This window comes from Podarcis bocagei (genome assembly GCF_964188305.1).
Source record: "Podarcis bocagei genome assembly, chromosome: 1".
In the NCBI taxonomy this organism is placed as follows: Eukaryota; Metazoa; Chordata; class Lepidosauria; order Squamata; family Lacertidae; genus Podarcis; species Podarcis bocagei.
This window is the reverse complement of record NC_138125.1, coordinates 16,525,920-16,546,957: the sequence shown is the minus strand read 5'-3', so window position 1 is coordinate 16,546,957 and position 21,038 is coordinate 16,525,920. Positions and strand designations below refer to the sequence as shown.

The window sequence follows — 21,038 nt, the reverse complement described above, 5'->3', positions numbered from 1 at the left end:
AACGCTACATAAGAGAAGTGCGCATTTGGATATCAGGTTGTGCTGTATATGTAAATAAGTGCCCAGCGATGCAGAGCAGGTGATATGTGACCCCTTGTTCAGAGAGCCCTGATGCTTAGCTAGATCAAAACCAACAGCTGAACCGCTGAGGCCCAAAGCCACCGTGATCCAGTATGTCTGTGCCGGGAAGAGTAACAAGACTTTATTTTAAATAGCGCTGCTGAATGTCAGACCCAGAGGAGCAGCAGAATTATGCTGATGACTCTCTTGCCCAGCCCACGGCTATTTTGAGCTGGGCAGGTCTTATGTAACGGTGCTAAAATAAAGATAGAATTCAAGAAGAAACTGTATGAGAATAAGCTAGGAGAAGTCAGGTGCTCAACACCTTGGTTTTCGAATAAAGCCACTTTAAATCGTCATTTTATCACTTAGCATATTGGTATCCCTTTCAACCTCTAGGGAACCTTGGGACATTTCTGAGCCGCTGCTCCCCCCCCCCCAATTTTCTCTGTGGTCTCTTTCTTTGACGTACATGTGGGCTTCTCCCATTTGTGCAGGAGTTTCTAGACTGCAAACTCAGGACACAGCTAGTGCCATTTCCCTCAACTGGAGAGATTTTATCTTTGTTCTGTACATGAAGGAAGTGAGCTGAGTTCTTTTGAATACCACAAGACCAACAATCCAGATACATATTTTCCCCCCTGATAGGTTTTCCCCTCAGTGAATCCTTTCTTTCTCTCCCTACAGACCTATTACTTAATTCAGTTTATATTTTCTTTCTTTTCTGCCATGCACACCTGTGGTGCGAAGGCCTTTTTTTTTAAGCTGCAGTTGCATTAGGGATATACCTGCATTCTGCCACGGCCATTTTGAGGAGAAGAGCACAGATTCCATTTTTGCACTCAAGAGAGAGAAGCCATGGGTTTGGCTCAGCATGTTGGCCGAACATCAAGTTGTAGTCAAAGTTTGTCCTTGCCTACAGCTCATGGTCAGAAAGGAGAGACCTTCGCCAGGAGCCTCAGTTGGCTTAGCCTAACATGGGATTTTTTAAAAGAGAGAGAGAGAGAGAGAGAGAGAGAGAGAGAGAGAAGAGCAAAGTGACTGTGAGCTCTTCTCTGGCATCCCACACATTTGTGTGGCTGAAGTAAGAAGCCATGCTTTGTCTTGCTGTGGTGTGAGAACGAAGCCGTTGACAAGAGATGCAAAAAAACCCCTCCACGCCATTGCTGCTCTCCCATAGAACAGGATGCCTCTTCCAATTCTGTGATACTCGAGAACGTTAGACTACCATCGCATTCTTTTAAAGTGCCTTAAAGAGTTACAAGGGAGGTGGAAATTTGCCTGTGGCTTATGTGGCAAAATGGCATGTTCCTTGCTCGTAGATCTTTTTTATATATATTTTATTTTTAGTAAATTTTATTTTGCTTTAAACAGATAAATATAAACAACCAAAATTACAAAAGAAATATCCTTAATAATAATAATAATGGAAAAGGCTAAAAAACTACAAAAAATATCAAAGTACGTGTCATAGAACATAAGCCATTATGGGAAAGAAAAAAGAAAAAGGAAATAAGAAGGAGAAGAAAGAAAAAAAAAGGGGGGGGAAAGAACCAAAACACAAGAAGGCTTGTCTATTGTACGCTTCTGTCAAGGTCACAACAGATCATTATTCTTAACAATTCTCTCTGTCTGCATTCCATAGAATCCCTCATCTTGATATCAGGGAACTTTTCCCTATGCGGTATCATTCTAAACATAACCAGGTCTTTATTGATGTACCCTTATCCCCTAGATAATTATTTAAACTTCCCATTTTCTTTCACCATCTAGTTCTTAACGCAACTCAGTTTTTTAGACTTCTCTTTCTCCCCCATCCAGGTGTTTCTGCTACAAAATACAGAAGCACTAGACATGATAAGGTTGGCCTTGGTTTATAAACCGTAGGTGATTTCCCCCTTTTTCCTTGAAGTGCCTTTTTCAGTGTAAATAGCATAGCTGAAGTTTCTAGGAACAAGTGCTCTCGCTGATGGATGACTGCCTAATGACCTGAGAGAGTTGCTTCACAGCTTTACACTTTTCTATTTCAGTCCTAGGGGAAGCAGCAAAGTTATGATGCTGCCGTACGGCTGAAAATAAAAATAACCTGTTGATGGCACAATCGTTTTTTTGGAGAAGAGCTCCTTGCTTGCGTTGCATACTAGAAATGAAAGCAGGCTAACTCTGAAATACTTGTTCCATAGTTCGGCAGCCACTGTTTGCTAGTAACATTTGGAATGTTAAGCGCTAACATGTATTTATAGACCTGGTCTGTAAGCACGACCGGCTCCCTGGGAGAGTTCACTTGAGGTCATGTGAAAAGTTGCGTATCTAGTTTAGACCAATCGCATTGCATGAAGGGTCCCGCCCCCGCCCCCACCTGTTCCTCTTTGAAAATCATCGTTTTAAATGTCAGTGATTTGTGGACTACATTGTGTCCTGTTATCCTAAGGCACTTCATAGAAGGGACCACAAGAGTCATCTGGTTCAATCTTCTGCAAAGCAGGAACATCTTTTGGGCCATTGTGGGGCTCGATCCTGGAAATAAGAGTCTTATGCTGTACCCAGTGAGCTATCCCGCAAACCAGCTTCAGTGTTGGTGCTCGCCTTTAAAGCCCTAAACGGCCTTGGTCCAGTATATCTGAAGGATCGCATCCATCCCCATCGTTCTGCCTGGACACTGAGGTCCAGCGCTGAGGGCCTTCTGACGGCTCCCTCACTGTGAGAAGCAAAGCTACAGGGAACCAGGCAGAGGGCCTTCTCGGTAGTGGCGCCCTCCCATCAGATGTCAAAGAGATAAACAACTACCTGACATTTAGAAGACATCTGAAGGCAGCCCTCTTTAGGGAAGTTTTTAATGTGTGACATTTTAATGTATTTTTAATCTTTGTTGGAAGCTGCCCAGAGTGGCTGGGGAAACCCAGCCAGATGGGTGGGGTACAAATAATAAATTATTATTATTATTATTATTATGAAAAGGACTCTCTAAACAAGCAGAATCAACATCTTACATTGCACCTGCCACCAACCAGCTGTCATATTTGTTTTGCATTGCTAACATAGTGAAATGTTCTGTGCCCTCCTTAGGGTAGACATCGTATTCTCTTGTGTAAATGATTTAGTTCAGGTGAATTCTCCCAAGTAGTGGCTACATATGGGGTGGGGGCGAGGGAGCCAGTGGATCCTTCTTGCCCGTCTTGCACTCAGACTCTGCAAAAGTCAATGCAGGGCTCTAACATCTGCACGCGGGTCACAAGTCTGAAATCTTGCAAGCACAAGTCCAACTCGTTCTGTCCGTTTCCTGGATGGCGCACAAGATGTCAGCCATGCAGTTCAGGCCTGGATTTTCTGCTGAGAGGGTCCATATTCTCACATACATCCAGTGAGAGGTAATCTGTAGAGTTGGAAGGGACCCAAAGGTCATCTATTCCAACCCCCTGCAGTGCAGGAATCTCAACTAGATCATGCATGACAGGTGGCCATGCAACCTCTGCTTAAGAACCTCCAAGGAAAGAGAGTTCACCGCCCATCGTTTTTCTTTGTAGTCTTAAGTGTCCATGAGAGACACTGATTTTTTTTATTGCAATGGCAGCATTGGGGGAAGGGGTTTCCAGCCCTCCCCTCTCCCCTTGCACCGCTGTCTTCGTGGTCTGACTCCCTTCCTCCTGAAGCTGATTTAGGGGGAAACGGAAGGGGGAAACGCAGAGTAGCTTTGTAGCTCGACCCTAACTAGCATCATAAATCAAAGCTGAAGATGGCTGGTTGAATGACTGGGTGCCCCTCTTCCTCTCTTTTTTCAATTAGGTGCTGTGAAACTTAAAAGTTTGGCATGTGGCAAACAGCACATCTGGGCCTGTGACAGCGGTGGCGGAATCTACTTCCGGGTTGGGACACAGCCCCTGAACCCCAGTTTGATGCTGCCTGCATGGATCATGATTGAGCCACCAATCCAGGTAGAAAAACAAGTTGCCTTGTTTTTAATTCAAAACCATCAGAATGCCTATATCCAACTGTAAAAGCACGTAAACGTAATAGGCTGTATGGTAACAACTGCAAAGTTATTTGCTAGAAACTACTTCTTAAAAATTAGATAAAGCGTCTCAAAGTGTCAACATCAACATTGTGACATAATATTTTAAAATGTAGCTTATTCAGTTGACAACCAAGTCCAGTACAGTGGTACCTCGGGTTACACACGCTTCAGGTTACATACGCTTCAGGTAACAGACTCTGCTAACCCAGAAATATTACCTCAGGTTAAGAACTTTGCTTCAGGGTGAGAACAGAAATCGTGCCCCCGCGGTAGCGGGAAGCCCCATTAGCTAAAGCGGTGCTTCAAGTTAAGAACAGTTTCAGGTTAAGAACAGACCTCGGGAATGAATTAAGTACTTAACCCGAGGTACCACTGTATGTACAAAATACAAATCCTATTTTGTCAGTGCCGTAATACATTCATTTCTAATTTCTTCATCTTCTCTTGTATTTTACCTCCACTGAGAACCTGTTATAAATAAGTTCCATGTAGCTGTTATAGACAGTACTGAACTATGCACGGCTGATGAAGCCCCTTCGGGCGAAACAGGAAATATCCAGGAATTCTTCTCTTGTCTGTCTGTGCCAGCATCTACCAGTGCTAGTTTCTTTTGTCTACCAACTTTATCATCTTCATTAGACACTTAGAAGATTATTTCATGTCACTCTTCTAAGGAATACGTCAGACAGAAAAATACAAAAGAGGAGATGAAGAAATCAGAAACGAACGTATTACGGCACTGACAAAATAGAATTTGTATTTTGTACATACTGGACTTGGTTGTCAACTGAATAAGCTACATTTTAATATATTATGTCACAATGTTGATCTTGTTTTTAATTCAGCCACTAATCTTTAGGCCTTCTGACATTGAAAGATCCCAATTGTTCAGTGGCGGCAAGTGAAGATTCTCAGGTCTGGGAATGCTGTGGGGCAGGAGGGAGGGCTCAGCTATGGACTTAAGGCTGTCATAGACTTGGTAATATTTAGTAGAAGATTGAGATACCAGAATGAACCCTGGTGTGCATGGTCAGAGCACCATTCTGTCTTTCCAGCATAGATCCTAGCTGAATTCCTGCATCTTTTTTGAAGTGGACAGTGGGGTAGCCTTTAATGGGGGGAAACTGGACTTTCGTAACTGGAGGGGAACTTGATACAGTGGTACCTCGCAAGATGAATGCCTCGGAAGACGAAAAACGCACAAGACGAAAGAGTTTTTCGTTTTTTGAGTTGCTTCGCAAGACGAATTTCCCTATGGGCTTGCTTCGCAAGACAAAAACGTCTTGCAAGTTTGATTCTTTTTTCTTAAAACCGCATGAAGAGGTGCAGTTGCGACTTGACCGTGCTTCGCAAGACGAAAAATTCGCAAGACGAAAAAACTCACAGAACGAATTCATTTCGTCTCGCGAGGCACCACTGTACTAATAATGTTTTCCAACCTGGTTTCTCCTCCTGTCTTGATATCCCATCCCCCAAAAAAACTGGAAATTCTTCCTTTCTTGCCAAACATCAGCAATGCAAGCCTAATGCAGTTGATCTCAAAGAGCAAAGAATTCAGGCTATTCCCCGCCCCCCAACCTTCCAGAGAAGTAATCTCTTGGTTACGTAATAGCATCTGGGAGAATTCCAGTTCATTAGGCCAAATGGGTACAAGAAAATGTAAAAAAGTGCAACTTCATATCGCCTAACACCCCAAAGCCCAGCTCAAATCTAGCTTTCGGCCAACAGATGTTAGCAGGCGAGTGTCTTCTTAGCAAGTCATTCAGCAAGCTTTGCAGAACCCCAGTTAATGTCATTTGGGCTGCACCTCACTGACTTGACCTAGGAGGTTACATTACATCATGTTCACAGCAGTGGGCAAAAGAAGGGATGGCACAGAGCAGGCAGGGAGGGTGAGGGAGGGGTGTTGCCAAGGCTTTCAGTGGCTTCAGGTACAACCCTGCTCTCAGAATACAGCCTCTGCCATCAGTGAGGCAGGACAGCCTGATCCTTCAGCCAGACAGAATAATTTGCTGTGTCTCAGAACTCGTGAGTCATGAAATTTGCCTGCAAGTGGCTGAATTTTCGTCTTTAGCTGCACCGCTTGTGTAACACTCCAAAATTCTAGGGCAACACGACTTCTGTCAGGGTTGATACGGATCATAAATCTGTCGCCTAAAATAACATCGCCTTTCTTGGATTTTCGCCGGCGATTTTAATAACTAGACCTTACCTCTCCTTGTGAATCTGAGCCTTGGCTTTAAATGCTGGCTTATATCTGATAAATGTGCACATGTTCCTTTCATCGTGTTCTCTCCGCAGCTTGTGGGATGACTCCCGACCCCTCTCATGTGAAAGCAGATCGGCTGTTTACTATCCTGTTTTTCTGTTTGCTGAGCCGAGATCAGCGGTCAGCAAAATGACAGGCCAGGGAGCTATTAAAATAGGGAACAGTTGTTTATCACAACATAGCCTGTTCTGCTCTGGACTTCTAACAGTATACAAACAAGCTGTCAGAATGCCCTTTTGCTCTGTGAGAAGTGCACTTTTAAATCTCTTGTCAGGTTTGAGAAAAAGTCTGTTCTCTGCTCCAGCATTTGAGCATCCCAGAATTTTTCGCTCTATAAGACGCACCAGACCACAAGACGCACCTAGTTTTTGGAGGAGGAAAACAAGAAAAAAACTATTCTGAATCCCAGAAGCCAGAACAGCAAGAGGGATCACTGCGCAGTGAAAGCAGCAATCCCTCTTGCTGTTCTAGCTTCTGGGATAGCTGCGCAGCCTGCATTCGCTCCATAAGACGCACACACATTTCCCCTTACTTTTTAGGAGGGAAAAAGTGAGTCTTATAGAGCAAAAAATATGGTAAATCCATTGTCTCTTCATTCATCACAATGGCATTTCTATACTTTTACCATGTAAATCAGATTTTGTTCAACTTATAAATATTAGGGATGTGGGGTGTGTGTGTGTGTGTGTGTGTATTTACAGCACACTCTTGTTGGGTAGAATGAAATCCTTTTTGTTTTATTCCTTTAGCAATTCTAGTAATCTGTAGCCATAATAGATGGGGAGAGGAGGAGGAGGAGGAGGAGGAGTAGTAGTAGTAGTAATCACCATCATAATCATCAGACACCCCATTAAAAATGCACTGGGTGATCTGATTCTGATGATGTTTAGTATATGATTGTGTTTAGTTCCCAGTGCATTTTAATGGGATGTCTTGTCTGATCCTGATGATCACAGCATAAAATTGCAATACAAAAAGCACAAAATGCATGATTTAAAAAAAAGAACAGAATCAAACCAATAACCCTCTCCCCTCCCAGAACACATTTAAAAGGGCATTGAATGTCAATCAGCCAAGGGCCTGGCTGAAGAGGAGCGTTTTCGCCTGGCGCCTAAAAGTGTCTAATGATGCTTCCATGATATGGTCGTTTCACGTTTTTGAATGTGTTTCTTCACTTTTATGGCCTTGGGTTCTGAGTTTAACCTGAGGGAAGTTTGCAGAAGGAGGGTTTCCAATTCCTGCAGCTACCTGGATCCCTCCTTCAGAGCCCCTCCAGGTGGGATGGTGGGAGAGGGTCTCCTGGAGACTTTCCTTCCAAGAACATCCTTAGATTGATTTATCTTTGCATCTGATCATTTCTGCTGCCCACTCCCCTGCTTGTCTCTCAGTCCTGTTCTTAAGTCAGAAAATGTGCACTATTTAGTATGGCAAGGCAGAGACATGCATCTGTGAAAGTGTTCTTCAATGACTCATCCCTGTTTTATCAAGGGCTCATGTGGATATCTGTTGTTGTTGTTGTTGTTGTTGTTGTTGTTGTTGTTGTTGTTGTTGTTGTTGTTTTATGCATTGCCTTCGACGTGAAGGTCCCTAGGCGACTTGCATAGAAAGAAAGCCCACTGCGTTTTGGTGCCTAGGCAGCAAATCTAACTATTACTTCCCATGATGGTAAAAATGAAATAATAAACAACTTGATTCACAATTAGCTTCTCTTGCTCCGTCCTGCTTAAAGCTAAGACTGACTCCGGCTTTAAAGAGAGAGAGGCAAGAATCCTTAACAAAACGAGTGTTGCCTTGTTTGTGCAGGGTGGGCGGTTTATCCTAATTTTGGTGTTGGAATATGTTTTTCATAGCTTTTTTTAGTTTCCTACTGTGCCTCAGAGGAAGGAGGCGGTGGCTCAAGTAAGAGAAAAGGGGACAGCTGATGGATGATCCACTCTTTCCAATTCTCAGGTGTTTTTGATCTTTATCTCAGATGACACAGGGAATGTAAACACTGCTGTAAATAAACAGCAGCAGCTTGAAAGGGGATCCAGGAGAGATGCTTAACTAAACTGGAGTGTGAGTGAGCAAGGTGACTCATGTGGAATTTCTTAAGGCATTGGGGGATTCTGTGCCATGACTATGATGATGAAACATCCCATCAGTACCTACTAGAGTAGACACTTGACAGGTATTTTAGCGCCTCACCCTGTACCCAAAAAAAGCCATATCTACAAAAGGAGCGAGAAAGTGACCTCTATTTAGAGCCAGTGTGGTTTAGTGGATGGAAGACCCCTGTTCAAATTCACACTAGGCCACAAAGGTTACTGGCATAACGTTGATCCAGTCGCTATCTTTCTTGCCCAGCCCGCCTCGCAAGGTTGCTGTGAGGATGCAAAGGATGGAAGCACCCTCGCTAGAAAGGAGTAGAATAAAAATTTGAGGAGTAATAACATGAATATTGAACTGTAAGAGCCTAACATAGTGATAGGTAATATAACACAGACACACACCCCAAAAATGTTGGTGTACTACTGTTGTAAACAAAATCTGCCCTTCTTCCCTTATGGGGTATCCAAGAGCCCGTATAGAGTCCTTACGCGGGTTCCCTGTTGGTAGGAGAAAATAACAGATGCCAACCAGAGAATATTGAGAAGCAAAGCAGCTCGTAAGCCTGATCTTTATTGAACTGTTGCAACAGGGTGCTCCCCTCACACGCAGGAAAGGAGGAGGACCCAGAACCCAGGTGTGCCCGCCCTTATATAGACATTTTAAATTTCCTGCCCTGGAGCTCAAGACCACCCCTCCATACATCATACATACATCACATAAAGGGTGTAACCCAAGACCACCCCCCACAAACATCAGACCTACATCACAGAAAAGGTGGTCTACAACAGAAATTTGAATGTTGTTGTTTTTCCTGTCTGCCGGGTTATCTGATAATGCCTTATCTGATTGCCTTTCCTGTTAGTCTGCCCATTCCTTTGAGATGGTGATTACCCAATTCCTGAGACAATGGGAATGTTCCCTCACCCCCTCCCTCCTTGCAGACATGAGGTCCACACATCTATGCACGCGCCTGGCTGGCACATTCACGAACATTTATTATATATATAAGACCTTAATTTTTTTATTACACTACAACTCCTTTCATCCCTGGACATTGGCTTATGGGAGTTGTTGTTAGCAATGCTTGGAGAGCCACCTGTTAGCTAGTCCTTCTATAATGAATCTAAAAGCTAAAACTGTAATGGAGGGATGTGGGGGAGGTCTGTGAAGGGATCTCCAAGGTTATTTTTAAAAGATCAACGGAGATATGCAGGGTGCATTTGCCAGGCAAGTTTCAAGGTTCCTCTCTCAGCCCGCTCCCCTAATCCTTGCACTGATTACCAAAATGAAATCTCTCACAGGTTCACACACACAATTCCCTTTGCCTTGTGGGCAGTGCCGGATTTACGTATAAGCTAAACAAGCTGTAGCTTTAGGGCCCCCCCCCCAAAAAAAAATAAAGGAAAAAACAACAATGTACATTTCCAATCCAAAATATAGGATAAAAAACAAATTACTTTGTTTACATTTTGTTATGTGCAAATGGCTTTAGATACCTATTAGGTCAATAAATTACCATATAGCATATATTCAACACAAAAACCAGCGACCATTTGTTGTTGACAAAGGACAGCTGGGCGTATAAAGGGCTCCATTACCTTCAGTAGCTTAGGGCCTCATCAGACCTAAATCCTGCCCTGCTTGTGGTTACCTGCATATTTTGCAACATTGGGCAAATAATAGCTTGGACATGGGGACAAAAGGCTAATGTCTTCCTTCCTGCAGCACTGCGGTGCTGATCTGACTCTCGGCTACAGCTGCTTGGATCTATTTTTTATTGTCGAGGGACATCCTGGTCGTGGATCTCCCATAACACACCCACCCAATGTGGCTACAAGGCAGGATCCTAAGAAATCAATGGAGGATTTAGTGGCATAGAGATGACAAGCGGCGCATACATAAGGTCCCAGGCTCAGTATCTATTAAAAGGATCAGGTAGCAGGTGATGGGATAATTGCTCTTTCTGTTGAGAAACTGAAGAGCTGCTTACTGCCAGGGAAAGGAGGCAATACTGGCAGGGACGCGGGTGGCGCTGTGTGTTAAACCACAGAGCCTAGGACTTGCTGATCAGAAGGTTGGTGGTTCGAATCCCCGCGACAGGGTGAGCTCCCGTTGCTCGGTCCCTGCTCCTGCCACCTAGCAGTTCGAAAGCATGTCAAAGTGCAAGTAGATAAATAGGTACCGCTCTGGCGGGAAGGTAAATGGCGTTTCTGTGCGCTGCTCTGGTTCGCCATAAGTGGCTTAGTCATGCTGGCCACATGACCCGGAAGCTGTACGCCGGCTCCCTCGGCCAATAAAGCAAGATGAGCGTGCAACCCCAGAGTCGGTCATGACTGGACCTACTGGTCAGGGGTCCCTTTACCTTTATAAAGACTGGCCTCCAGTGTCCCTGCAATAGAGATGTGCCCTGCCCCTTCTTTACGCCTCACTATGAATATCAGCGTGCACATGGTTCCCCGGAAGTCTTCTATTCAGAAGCTGGGCAATCTCAGACATGCTCATCTTTGCAGCTGTTCAGGGTGCCTCAGACCATGCACGAGTCTCTCTGGTTGCCTGGACATGTGAGTGCAGTTTGCAGATGGGTGCCAAAATCATCCCCGGGAATGCAGAGCTGAAGGGAAGCATGCTCGGCTTTCTACCACTGATCATAAAAGCCACAAAGAGGTTCCTCCCAGGAAGAACATCATAGCAATGGGAATAATAATAATAGTAATAATTATTATTTATACCCCGCCCATCTGGCTGGGCTTCCCCAGCCACTCTGGGCAGCTACCAACAAAATATTAAAATACCATAATGCATCAAAGATGAAAAGCTTCCCTAAAGAGGGCTGCCTTCAGATGTCTTCTAAAAGTCTGGTAGTTGTTTATCTCTTTGACATCTGATGGGAGGGCGTTCCACAGGGCGGGCGCCACTACCGAGAAGGCCCTCTGCCTGCTTCCCTGTAACTTGGCTTCTCGCAGTGAGGGAACCGCCAGAAGGCCTCGGCGCTGGATCTCAGTGTCCGGGATGAACGATGGGGGTGGAGATGCTCCTTCAGATATACTGGACCAAGTCCTAGCCCTATCAATTGGCCAGAAATGGAGCAGCTGCAGAGAGCTTGCTTCGTTCTTCCTTGCCAGAAAGCAGGAGTGCCTGGGTGTTGCTGTTTTCCCCTCCTCCCTCCCTGTCACTTTCTCCTTTTGTGCCATGTCTTCTGTATTGCACAAGGAGCATGGAATCGCAGAATTGTAGAGTTGGAAGGGACCCCCGAGGGCCATCTAGTCCAACCCCTGCAATGCAGGAATCTTTTGCCCAGCATAGGCCTCGAACCCACAACCCTGAAAAATTAAGAGTCTCGTGCTCTACTGACTGAGCCATCATCTTGTTAATGATCATTGTAACCCCTTTCTGGAGACCTTTTTCATCTGGAGAGCAGGGTAAAAATACTTCCAATAATAATAATAAATAATTGCCTTTAGGTCAAGGAATATATGGGCTTTAAAAATATTATTTTAATAGAGTGGAGTGGGCACAGGAGAAGGTGCATGCAGCAGAGCAGAGTGTGGATCTGTTTAAGGGTTTTCAGAGGACACCCACGTGTCTGCCTAAGCACATGTTCAAACTTGCAGCACTAAATTTTCCTCCAGGCGCCCAGTTGTACTTTTGGGAATGAAGCTTGTAAAATGAGATTGCAGGATAAAGGTCAGCGATGGGCCCTGCTCACGCATCCTGCCTCGAGTGATTCCCAGTGTAGCCCCTGTTTGGTGGTCTCTTTGAGACGAGGAGCCTTTGGATGAAGGGCTAGCTCATCTTGCTTGTGCCCCCCACGTTTGACTGCTTTTTCATTCCTTCTTTCTTTCTCTCTTTTTTGCTCACTTCCCTTTTCATCTTTCAAGTCTTCTTTTCACAACATGCATGTTGGGAATGCACGAATGGCTTATTAAAGGCTGGAAAGGATTTCTAAATAATTATCCTGAGTTTGGAGTGATAAATGTACTGTTTCTGAACATTTCCGGGCAGGATTTGCCTGTGCAAGGACATCTGATTGGATGACAGGACTCCTCTACCTTCTCCTGCCCCCCATGCATGCCCTGGATCTCCCAGAATAATGTGGGTGGCGGGGCGGAGGGTGTTTCTATATTATATATTTTGTCATCTCAGTTTGTATTTTTCTGTTGCAAACTGCCCTGTGTTCTTCGAACGAAGGGTGGTATACATCAGGGGTAGGCAACCTAAGGCCCATGGGCCACAAGCAGCCCACAGGGGTCGTTTAACTGGCCCACAAGCCGCCCACTTGGCGAGTCCCAGCATTCTGTTCTAAACCAGCGCAGCGTGGGGACTCGCTTCCATGGCACCGGAAATTGCTTCTGCGCAGAAGCTGGAAATCGTGTGCATGTGCGCAATCCAGCCCACGGAGGGATCATAGAATCATAGAGTTGGAAGAGACCACAAGGGCCATCGAGTCCAACCCCCTGCCAAGCAGGAAACACCATCAGAGCACTCCTGACATATGGTTGTCAAGCCTCTGCTTAAAGACCTCCAAAGAAGGAGACTCCACCACACTCCTTGGCAGCAAATTCCACTGTCGAACAGCTCTTACTGTCAGGAAGTTCTTCCTAATGTTTAGGTGGAATCTTCTTTCTTGTAGTTTGGATCCATTGCTCTGTGTCCGCTTCTCTGGAGCAGCAGAAAACAACCGCTGGAGTGAACTGGCCCAGGCGAGGTAAACCTTGCAGACCCCTGGTATACATAGAACCATAGACTTGTTGGAAGGGAACCCCAGGGGTCTTGTAGTCCAACCCCCTGCAATGCAGGAATCCTCCCCCAGCCGTCCCTGGGTGCACTCAAAGCACCAACTTTCTGGTTAGCAGCCAGATGCACTGACCCATTGTGCCACTGGGACACACATTTAATAATACAGTCATACCTTGGATTACTGGAGCTTCAGGTTGCGCGTTTTCGGGTTACGGATGCACCAAAACCCGAAAGTACCGGAATGGGTTACTTCCGGGTTTCGGCACTTGCACATGCGCAGAAGCACTAAATTGCGCTTTGTGCATGCGCAGAAGCGCCGAATCACAACCCACGCGTGCACAGACATGACGCTGAGGGTTGCAAACATGCCTCCTGCACGGATCACGTTCACAACCCGAGCTTCCACTGTAGTAATAATAATAATAATAATTAATAATCTGCAATGCTTGCACAGGTGGAACAGCAGGAGCGCAGTGTTCAGTTCCACCCTGTATCCTCCAAGTTGATGAGGCTCGTTTGACATCACCATGAAACAGAGCCTTGACAGTGGTGCCCCGCAAGACGAATGCCTCGCAAGACGAAAAACTCGCTAGACGAAAGAGTTTTCCGTTTTTTGAGTCGTTCCGCAAGACGAATTTCCCTATGGGCTTGCTTCGCAAGACGAAACGTCTTGCGAGTTCTTGCGAGTTTGTTTCCTTTTTCTTAAAGCCACTAAGCCGTTAATAGCTGCTAAGCCGTTAATAGCCGCTAAGCCGCTAATAGCCGTGCTTCGCAAGACGAAAAAACCACAAGACGAAGAGACTCGTGGAACGGATTAATTTCGTCTTGTGAGGCACCACTGTAGTCTCATCAGCCCAGTCCTATGGGATGCTCGTCCAGCAGAGATTTAGCAGGTGTCTTCTGCCTTAACTTTCAAATATTTGCGGGGGAACGTTTTCTGTGCCGCCAGGCTTACACAGACAATTAAGAAACTATTTCCTGTAATAGTTAGCTGATGATCCGCTACCTTAAATTTTGTACGCGGTGTGTGTGTGTGTGTAATGCTTGTGAACCACTTTGATATTTTTTATGATGCAGTATACAAGTATTCCCCCCCCCCCCGCCGTAAATGCAATAGGTTTATAGTCTAAGCTACAGCATCTGGTGCATTTAAAAGCTAGCAGGTCTTTTTGTGGCTTTTGCGAACTAAAGTCTAGTTCGTCAGATGCCTAAACCATTGGCAAAGAGCGGCACGGTGCTTGACTTTGCTGCAGGGCTAAGATTCAGCAACCACATAACCGGAGTCTTAAAATTCAGCCTTGGATTTAAAAAAAGAGTCTGGCTTGCATTCCATATTACTGGCCAACATGCATGTGGGGAATATGTGATTTGGACTGGGGGGGGGGACAGAGGAAGGAGGACAAAACATAAACTGTAACTGTAACATAAAAGTAACTGTGTTTGACCCATAAAGAAAAATCTAAGTTGGCTGCTAATGTGTAATGAGTAAAAGATCCCTTTCAATACCCAACAGCTATTCCTTCATGTTTGTTATTGTTTCTGTTGGTGTTCGGAGGGCATTTCACAGCTCATACTCAACCGTGCAGTCACACAAGACTGGGAGGCATCGTGTGGGTGTGGGACTCTGAAGAGCCTCATACAAAACTGTCCTGCTTGACTTCCTCTGTGCAGCAATGTGCTTGCTATCTGCCTGTCCAGCTTACTGTGGGTGCTGCAAAGTGATAAGAAATTATGTGTTCCGCATAAGATACTGGTAGCTTCAAAAACTTCGAAGAGCTGGCTAACGTTTCACCTGCAATGCTCAAATGGCCCTTAAAATAAGTTGGCATCGGTGACATTTGCAGTAGCCGTTGTTGACACACACAACGATCCTTCTCACGATTCAGCAGCAGAGGCTTCATTTATAAATGTTTGCTTTTTTTAGAGAACAAGATAATTCCCCCCCCCCCGTTTTGTTGTCATCTGTAGACCAGAGCGTGGTGTGCTAGATCAACAGTCTGTGTTCAGGACCCAGACATCATAACACAGGACCAAGAGTGGCCTGACACCTGTCTTCCACCTCATCCCCAATGCATAGTCATCCAGACATTTAAACCTCATCGATAGCTAAAACTAGGGTGAAAATAAAAAAATTCCTTCCAGTAGCACCTTAAAGACCAACTAAGTTAGTTCTTGGTATGAGCTTTCGTGTGCATGCACACTTCTTCAGATACACTGTATTATTTTGACTATGGCAGACCAACACGGCTACCTATCTGTAACTAAAACTAGGGTGGAGAGCCAGAGGCTGAATTCGGCCCTGCAAGCTCTTAATCTGGCCCTTGGCACTCTCCATAAGCACACCCTCTCCCCAGGCCATGCCCCTCATGGCTTCTGCTCTGCTCCCACCTTAAATGTTTTTACCTTTACCTTTAATGTGTCCTTGGACTGCAAATAATGCTTCCTGCTTGCCTGCATAGAGGCTGGAGAGAGGGCTTTTTGCGTATGTTGGTAGAAACCTCAGGCTTTTGGGTGTCTGGAATTTAGCCTCTTGTTGTTGTTGTTGTTTAGTCGTGTCCAACTCTTCGTGACCCCATGGACCAGAGCACACCAGGCACTCCTGTCTTCCACTGCCTCCCACAGTTTGGTCAAACTCAGGCTGGTAGCTTCGAGAACACTGTCCAACCATCTCGTCCTCTGTCGTCCCCTTCTCCTTGTGCCCTCCATCTTTCCCAACATCAGGGTCTTTTCCAGGGAGTCTTCTCTTCTCATCAGGTGGCCAAAGTATTGGAGCCTCAGCTTCAGGATCTGTCCTTCCAGTGAGCACTCAGGGCTGATTTCCTTCAGAATGGTTGGATCTTCTTGCAGTCCATGGGACTCTCCAGAGTCTCCTCCAGCACCATAATTCCAAAGCATCAATTCTTCAGCGATCAGCCTTCTTGATGGTCCAGCTCTCACTTCCATACATCACTACTGGGAAAACCATAGCTTTAACTATACGGACCTTTGTTGGCAAGCTGATGTCTCTGCTTTTGTACAAGAGGTGATGCCTCTTGTACAAAGGTAATAATCTCCCTTCATCACCCACCCCCTTCTCATTTCACCCAGCGCCACCTACAACGGCATGTATCCCCAGGAGGATTCCCTATTAGGGCATGGGGCCCTCGGGCTGAAAGCCTGATGTTGCCCTGGGATGGGTCCCTAGGGCAAGGGCAGAATTCAGGATGACTCGCACACTGCCGCCGTCGTGGCAGTGCAAAGTAGCGGGGCACAGGCAAGATCTTGCTTTGTGCAAAGAGAGATAGAGATCACACACCCAAAAACTTAGTTGCACACTGATCTTGTAGTTCAGATCACACAGCACAGGGGAAGGGGTCTTTGGGTCACTTGCCAGTTTGAGCTGGAGGAGAGTTTTTCATCCCAATCGCTGTGATCAGATTCTGACTGGAAAGGGGATGAGATTCTTTGGCTCCTAATACGCTCAGCATCCATTCTCCCGGTAGCCATAATTTTGCTAAAGGCTAAGATACAGAGTGTAGATCGAGTTGTGCAGAATGGCGATAATTCAGATAGGCAGCTTTTTACTCCAGAGCACAATGCCTATGTATTCTATAATGCAGAAATAATAGGGAGCCATAAGAATCAAAAGGCATTGACACTGCAAATAGCAAGGGCTTGTGCGCATGTGTCATATTCGGATGTGTTCTGTATTATTTGATATTTAAATAGAAACACGGTGGGAAACTTCTGTAGGATGCAGTCATGAAAAATGAAATGTGTGTGTTTCAGAGAGCGAGAGACGGAGAGAAGAAAATCTCTTTGTAAGAACAATATGACATGGAGTCTCTCGCCTACCATATTTCTCTTTCCATGACAAATTTGCTTCCTGTTGCACTTAATGGAAATTTGGCACCGGGTTCAGATTTTAAAACAGAAGCATTACATAAATATCATTAGTTACTTTGGGTTTTTGGAGAAAGTGATATTGAGCCTGCATTTTACGGGTGTTTTTTGCCTTCCCAGAGGCGAAACGGAATGTTATCTATCGTAATTTGCTTTGAGTTTGCTTTCTGCAATAAATAACAATAATGCTACTTTTTCTGAGGCTCTTTTGACTGCCAATATACATCCAGCACTTTCTCTCCACTCCTTCCAGCAGTTCATCTTTAATTTAATTTCCCGCCTCTCAGTCAGTGCTGATCCATTAGAGAGGGTTTGTATCAAACGGCAGAGGATGACATTGACCGTTGTATTATCTTTTGCAGCCAGTTGGAGTCAACTTGGTTAGTGTGTTCTCAAGTCCCAACGATCAGAGCCTGTGGGCGATCGACAACAAATGGAACGTCCATGTTCGCACGGGGATTACAGAGGAGATGCCTGTAGGCACAGATTGGGAACAGGTTCCAGGTGAGAATATTTTGCCTTCATCATTTGGTCGCTGTTGAAATGCCACTGGGAAATGTGTAACGTCCCTTTCCTCCATGAAATTAGAAGCAGAGGAAAAAGTAGAAGCGGTGTATCACTTTTCCTCCTACTCCCTGCCTCCTTTTTGGATTTCCCTTTACTGACACTGTATTTTGCTTTTGTATTCGCTCTTCTGTACTTTGACCAAACTTATCCTTTGGCTTCAGGGCTTCAGGCATGCCAACTGGCGATAAGTACAAGGACTGTTTGGGCACGTTGTCCGAATGGCGACATAGCACGTCGGTACGGCATCACGGATAAAAACCCCGCAGGAGATTACTGGAAGAAGATTCCAGGAAATGTTTCTTGTTTGACAGGCGAGTTGTGTTTCGTTCTCTTTTTATATATATATATGTTTCGTTCTTTTGCGGGGCTTGTAGTGGGAATTGCATCCAGTACAGTAGTACCTCTGGTTACGTACTTAATTCATTCCGGAGGTCCGTTCTTAACCTGAAACTGTTCTTAACCTGAAGCACCACTTTAGCTAATGGGGCCTCCTGCTGCTGCCACCAAATTTCTGTTCTCATCCTGAAGCAAAGTTCTTAACCCGAGGTACTATTTCTGGGTTAGCGGAGCCTGTAACCTGAAGCGTATGTAACCTGAAGCGTATGTAACCCGAGGTACCACTGTACAGTCATACCTCAGGTTACAGACGCTTCAGATTGTGTGTTTTCAGGTTGCGCACCGCGCCAAACCGAGAAGTATTGGAATGGGTTATTTCCAGGATTTGGCACTCGCGCATGCGCAGAATACTAAATCGTGCTTTGCACAGAAGCACCGAGTTGCAACCCGCGCATGCGCAGACACGGCTCTGCGGGTTGCGAACGCTGCAGGTTGTGAACGTGCCTCATGCACGGATCACATTCACAACCCGAGCGTCCACTGTACTTGAAACATGAAGCATGCTGGTCTGAGCAGGATCATAATTAATAGCTGGATTGCTCAGTGGGTGGAGCATGCAACACTTCATCTCGGTCATGGGTTCAAGCCCCATGTTGGGCAAAAGATTTCTGCATTGCAGAGGGTTGGTGTAGATCACCCTCAGGGTCCCTCTTTCCAACTCTGCAGTTCTATGTTGTTGTTTTCAAAGTGTTGAATGTCCTCTTAAAGAGAACATTGGATGAATACAATCATACCTTGGTTTTCGAACAGCTTGGTTCTCAAACATTTTGGCTCCCAAACGCCGCAAACCCGGAAGTGACTGTTATGGTTTGCGAACTATTTTTGGAAGCCGAACATCTGACAGGGCTTCAGCGTTTTCCGATTGGTTGTAGGCGCTTCCTGCAGCCATTCGGAAGCCGCACTTTGGTTTCCAAACATTTTGGAAGACAAATGGACTTCCGGAACGGATTCCATTCTTTTTTTTCTTTTTTTCTTTTTTAATTTTTTTTTATTCAAAGTTATAACAAGACATATTATCCAAAAACATATCCTTATTTCCCCCCTATTTTTCCTCCCTCCCCCTCCCCCCCCAGAACCCCCCGACTTCCCTCAGTTCCAGTCTTTGGTTTCTCCAATAATGCTGTTTTTTGCATATTACAAAGTTGTATAGATCCTCAAACTGTTTAGCTGATTATTATCAGTAAAAAAATTGTGAATGTTTATTCAAAACCTGCCAAGGAGTCCAGTTCGCTTTGTTGCGTCTTCAGATACTTTGTGAAAAGTTCCCATTCATCCTTAAATTCACAGTTATACTTGCCCCGTAGCTTATATGTCAGTTTTGCCATTTCTGCATAGCCCATCAATTTTTCTTGCGGAACGGATTCCATTTGACTTCCAAGGGTTTCCACAGAAAGCCTTGCGGAGAGCTTACTAGAGAGTAGGTGGAAAGGAATTGATCTAGAGCCGGGCACCCGACTCATGAGTGGTGATGCATCTAATGTCCCTTTGGGCACTGCTTTCTTAGGTGTGCTTGCCACACATACGGGATTAAAAATCAGGTGGTAGGCGTGCTCTTCTCGTGGGCAGTTTAATCAGGTCTGTTTTGGCCCTTCCTCCGTGTGGCATTTAAGAAGGAATAGTTGCAGCGATACTGTCAAACAACTCCCCACCCCATCCTGCCTTCAGCTGAACTGTTGAACCTGTTAGGCTTCAAACGGGATCTTTAGCACAGGAGACACGGCAATGCAAAGCAGGCAATGCTTCTGGGAGTTGTAGTACAGGATGGGATGGACTCCTTAGCTAACAGCCTGTCTGTTGGTCTGCTAAAATTGAACCTGGCAACTTTTTTCTTCCTCAGCTACTCCTCTAGATGAACTGTGGGCTGTCAGTCCTTCAGGCTGCCTCCTTCAGCGCCTCACTAAGACCTTCCGCCATTCTCACACGTTGCAGAAGCACAGCGACGCTTCCATGTCGTTCCACTCAGACGAAGACGAATGGGAGGTAATATGAGGCCCCTGAGGACCTGGAGTGTTAAAACAGCATGGACATGCACGTGGGAGAGTTGGGCCAGCGTCTGACAACAATTAGCACTTTGATATATAAAACACTGACTTTGTCAAATATCCCCCAAACTGTGTAGTGAGGTGTCTTGTTTCTGTATCTCTTGGGCGAGATGGGCAATGTGGCTTTAAGAAGTCTTTGCCATAGCTGTACCGTTTAAAAATACTTATCGATTTAACCTCGTTAGCAGCAAAACAAATGTTGCTCTAGCATGCAAATTAATATCTGTGCGACATTGGGGAGGACGTCTGTTACATAGGCTGAACAGCAGAAATACATTTTTTTAATGTCCTTGTACTTTTACACCGCGTAGGGGGAAATGGGTGCAATGTGGAAGACGGTTACATTTCAGAACAAGAGAACCTTTCTCAGTAGAAAGTCAATTCAGCAAGGCACAGTTTGGCAATTGAGGTGAAAACCTCTTGGGACCATTTTTATCGTAACTTCCAGGGTTCCACTGAACCTTCGCTCTTCGGTTACTAATTTCATACCTTGCTGAAAAGTTTGGGTTCATCCCAGGCTTTGTGCAGACATTGGCTCCTCTTATGCCTAAAACCGGGACACTAATGGATTTTGTTTCATAGATACCCATGAGAGGATTAGGCAGAACATTGAAAGTCAAGCTTGTAATATGAAGGGGGCGGGCTGTGGGTGCCCATTGAGATCCATGCTTGGCCTGACTGAACTGTAACCAGAGGAGACTCTGAATTTCCACTTTTGTATCACGAAACAAAACGAAAATAAAGAAATTGCATCTCACGAGAGAGTCTCTGGTATTGGTTAGGTTTTGTCTTCAGAATGGTCCTTTTAAAAAAAAGCTATATTAGCTATATATTGCAATGTCTTATACTTGAGATGTTTACAGCAGAAGTGCTTGATAATTTACTAATCACTGCAATTTACCGTATTTTTCCGTCTATAAGACTCCGCCATGTATAAGACGCCCCCTATTTGGGGGGACTCAGATTTAAGAAAATGGGGAGA

The 21,038-nt window shown here is 45.1% G+C and overlaps 1 protein-coding gene across 4 annotated transcripts in view; it reads left to right on the top strand.

The window, feature by feature from the left end:
* TECPR2 (tectonin beta-propeller repeat containing 2) overlaps positions 1–20,813 on the top strand; it is a 53,334-nt gene extending 32,521 nt beyond the window's left edge. For 2 of the 4 annotated variants that reach the window (XM_081191153.1, XM_081191154.1), the window contains exons 18-21: positions 3,844–3,992; positions 17,414–17,555; positions 17,780–18,024; positions 18,258–18,383. In XM_081191153.1, the coding sequence (XP_081047279.1) occupies positions 3,844–3,992; positions 17,414–17,555; positions 17,780–18,024; positions 18,258–18,368 (647 nt within the window). In that variant the 3' untranslated portion in view covers positions 18,369–18,383. Of the gene's footprint in view, positions 1–3,843; positions 3,993–17,413; positions 17,556–17,779; positions 18,025–18,257; positions 18,384–19,851 lie in introns of those variants that run through there. The other 2 variants (XM_081191155.1, XR_014007417.1) reach the window with 2 other exon arrangements.
* Positions 20,814–21,038: the final 225 nt, after the last annotated feature.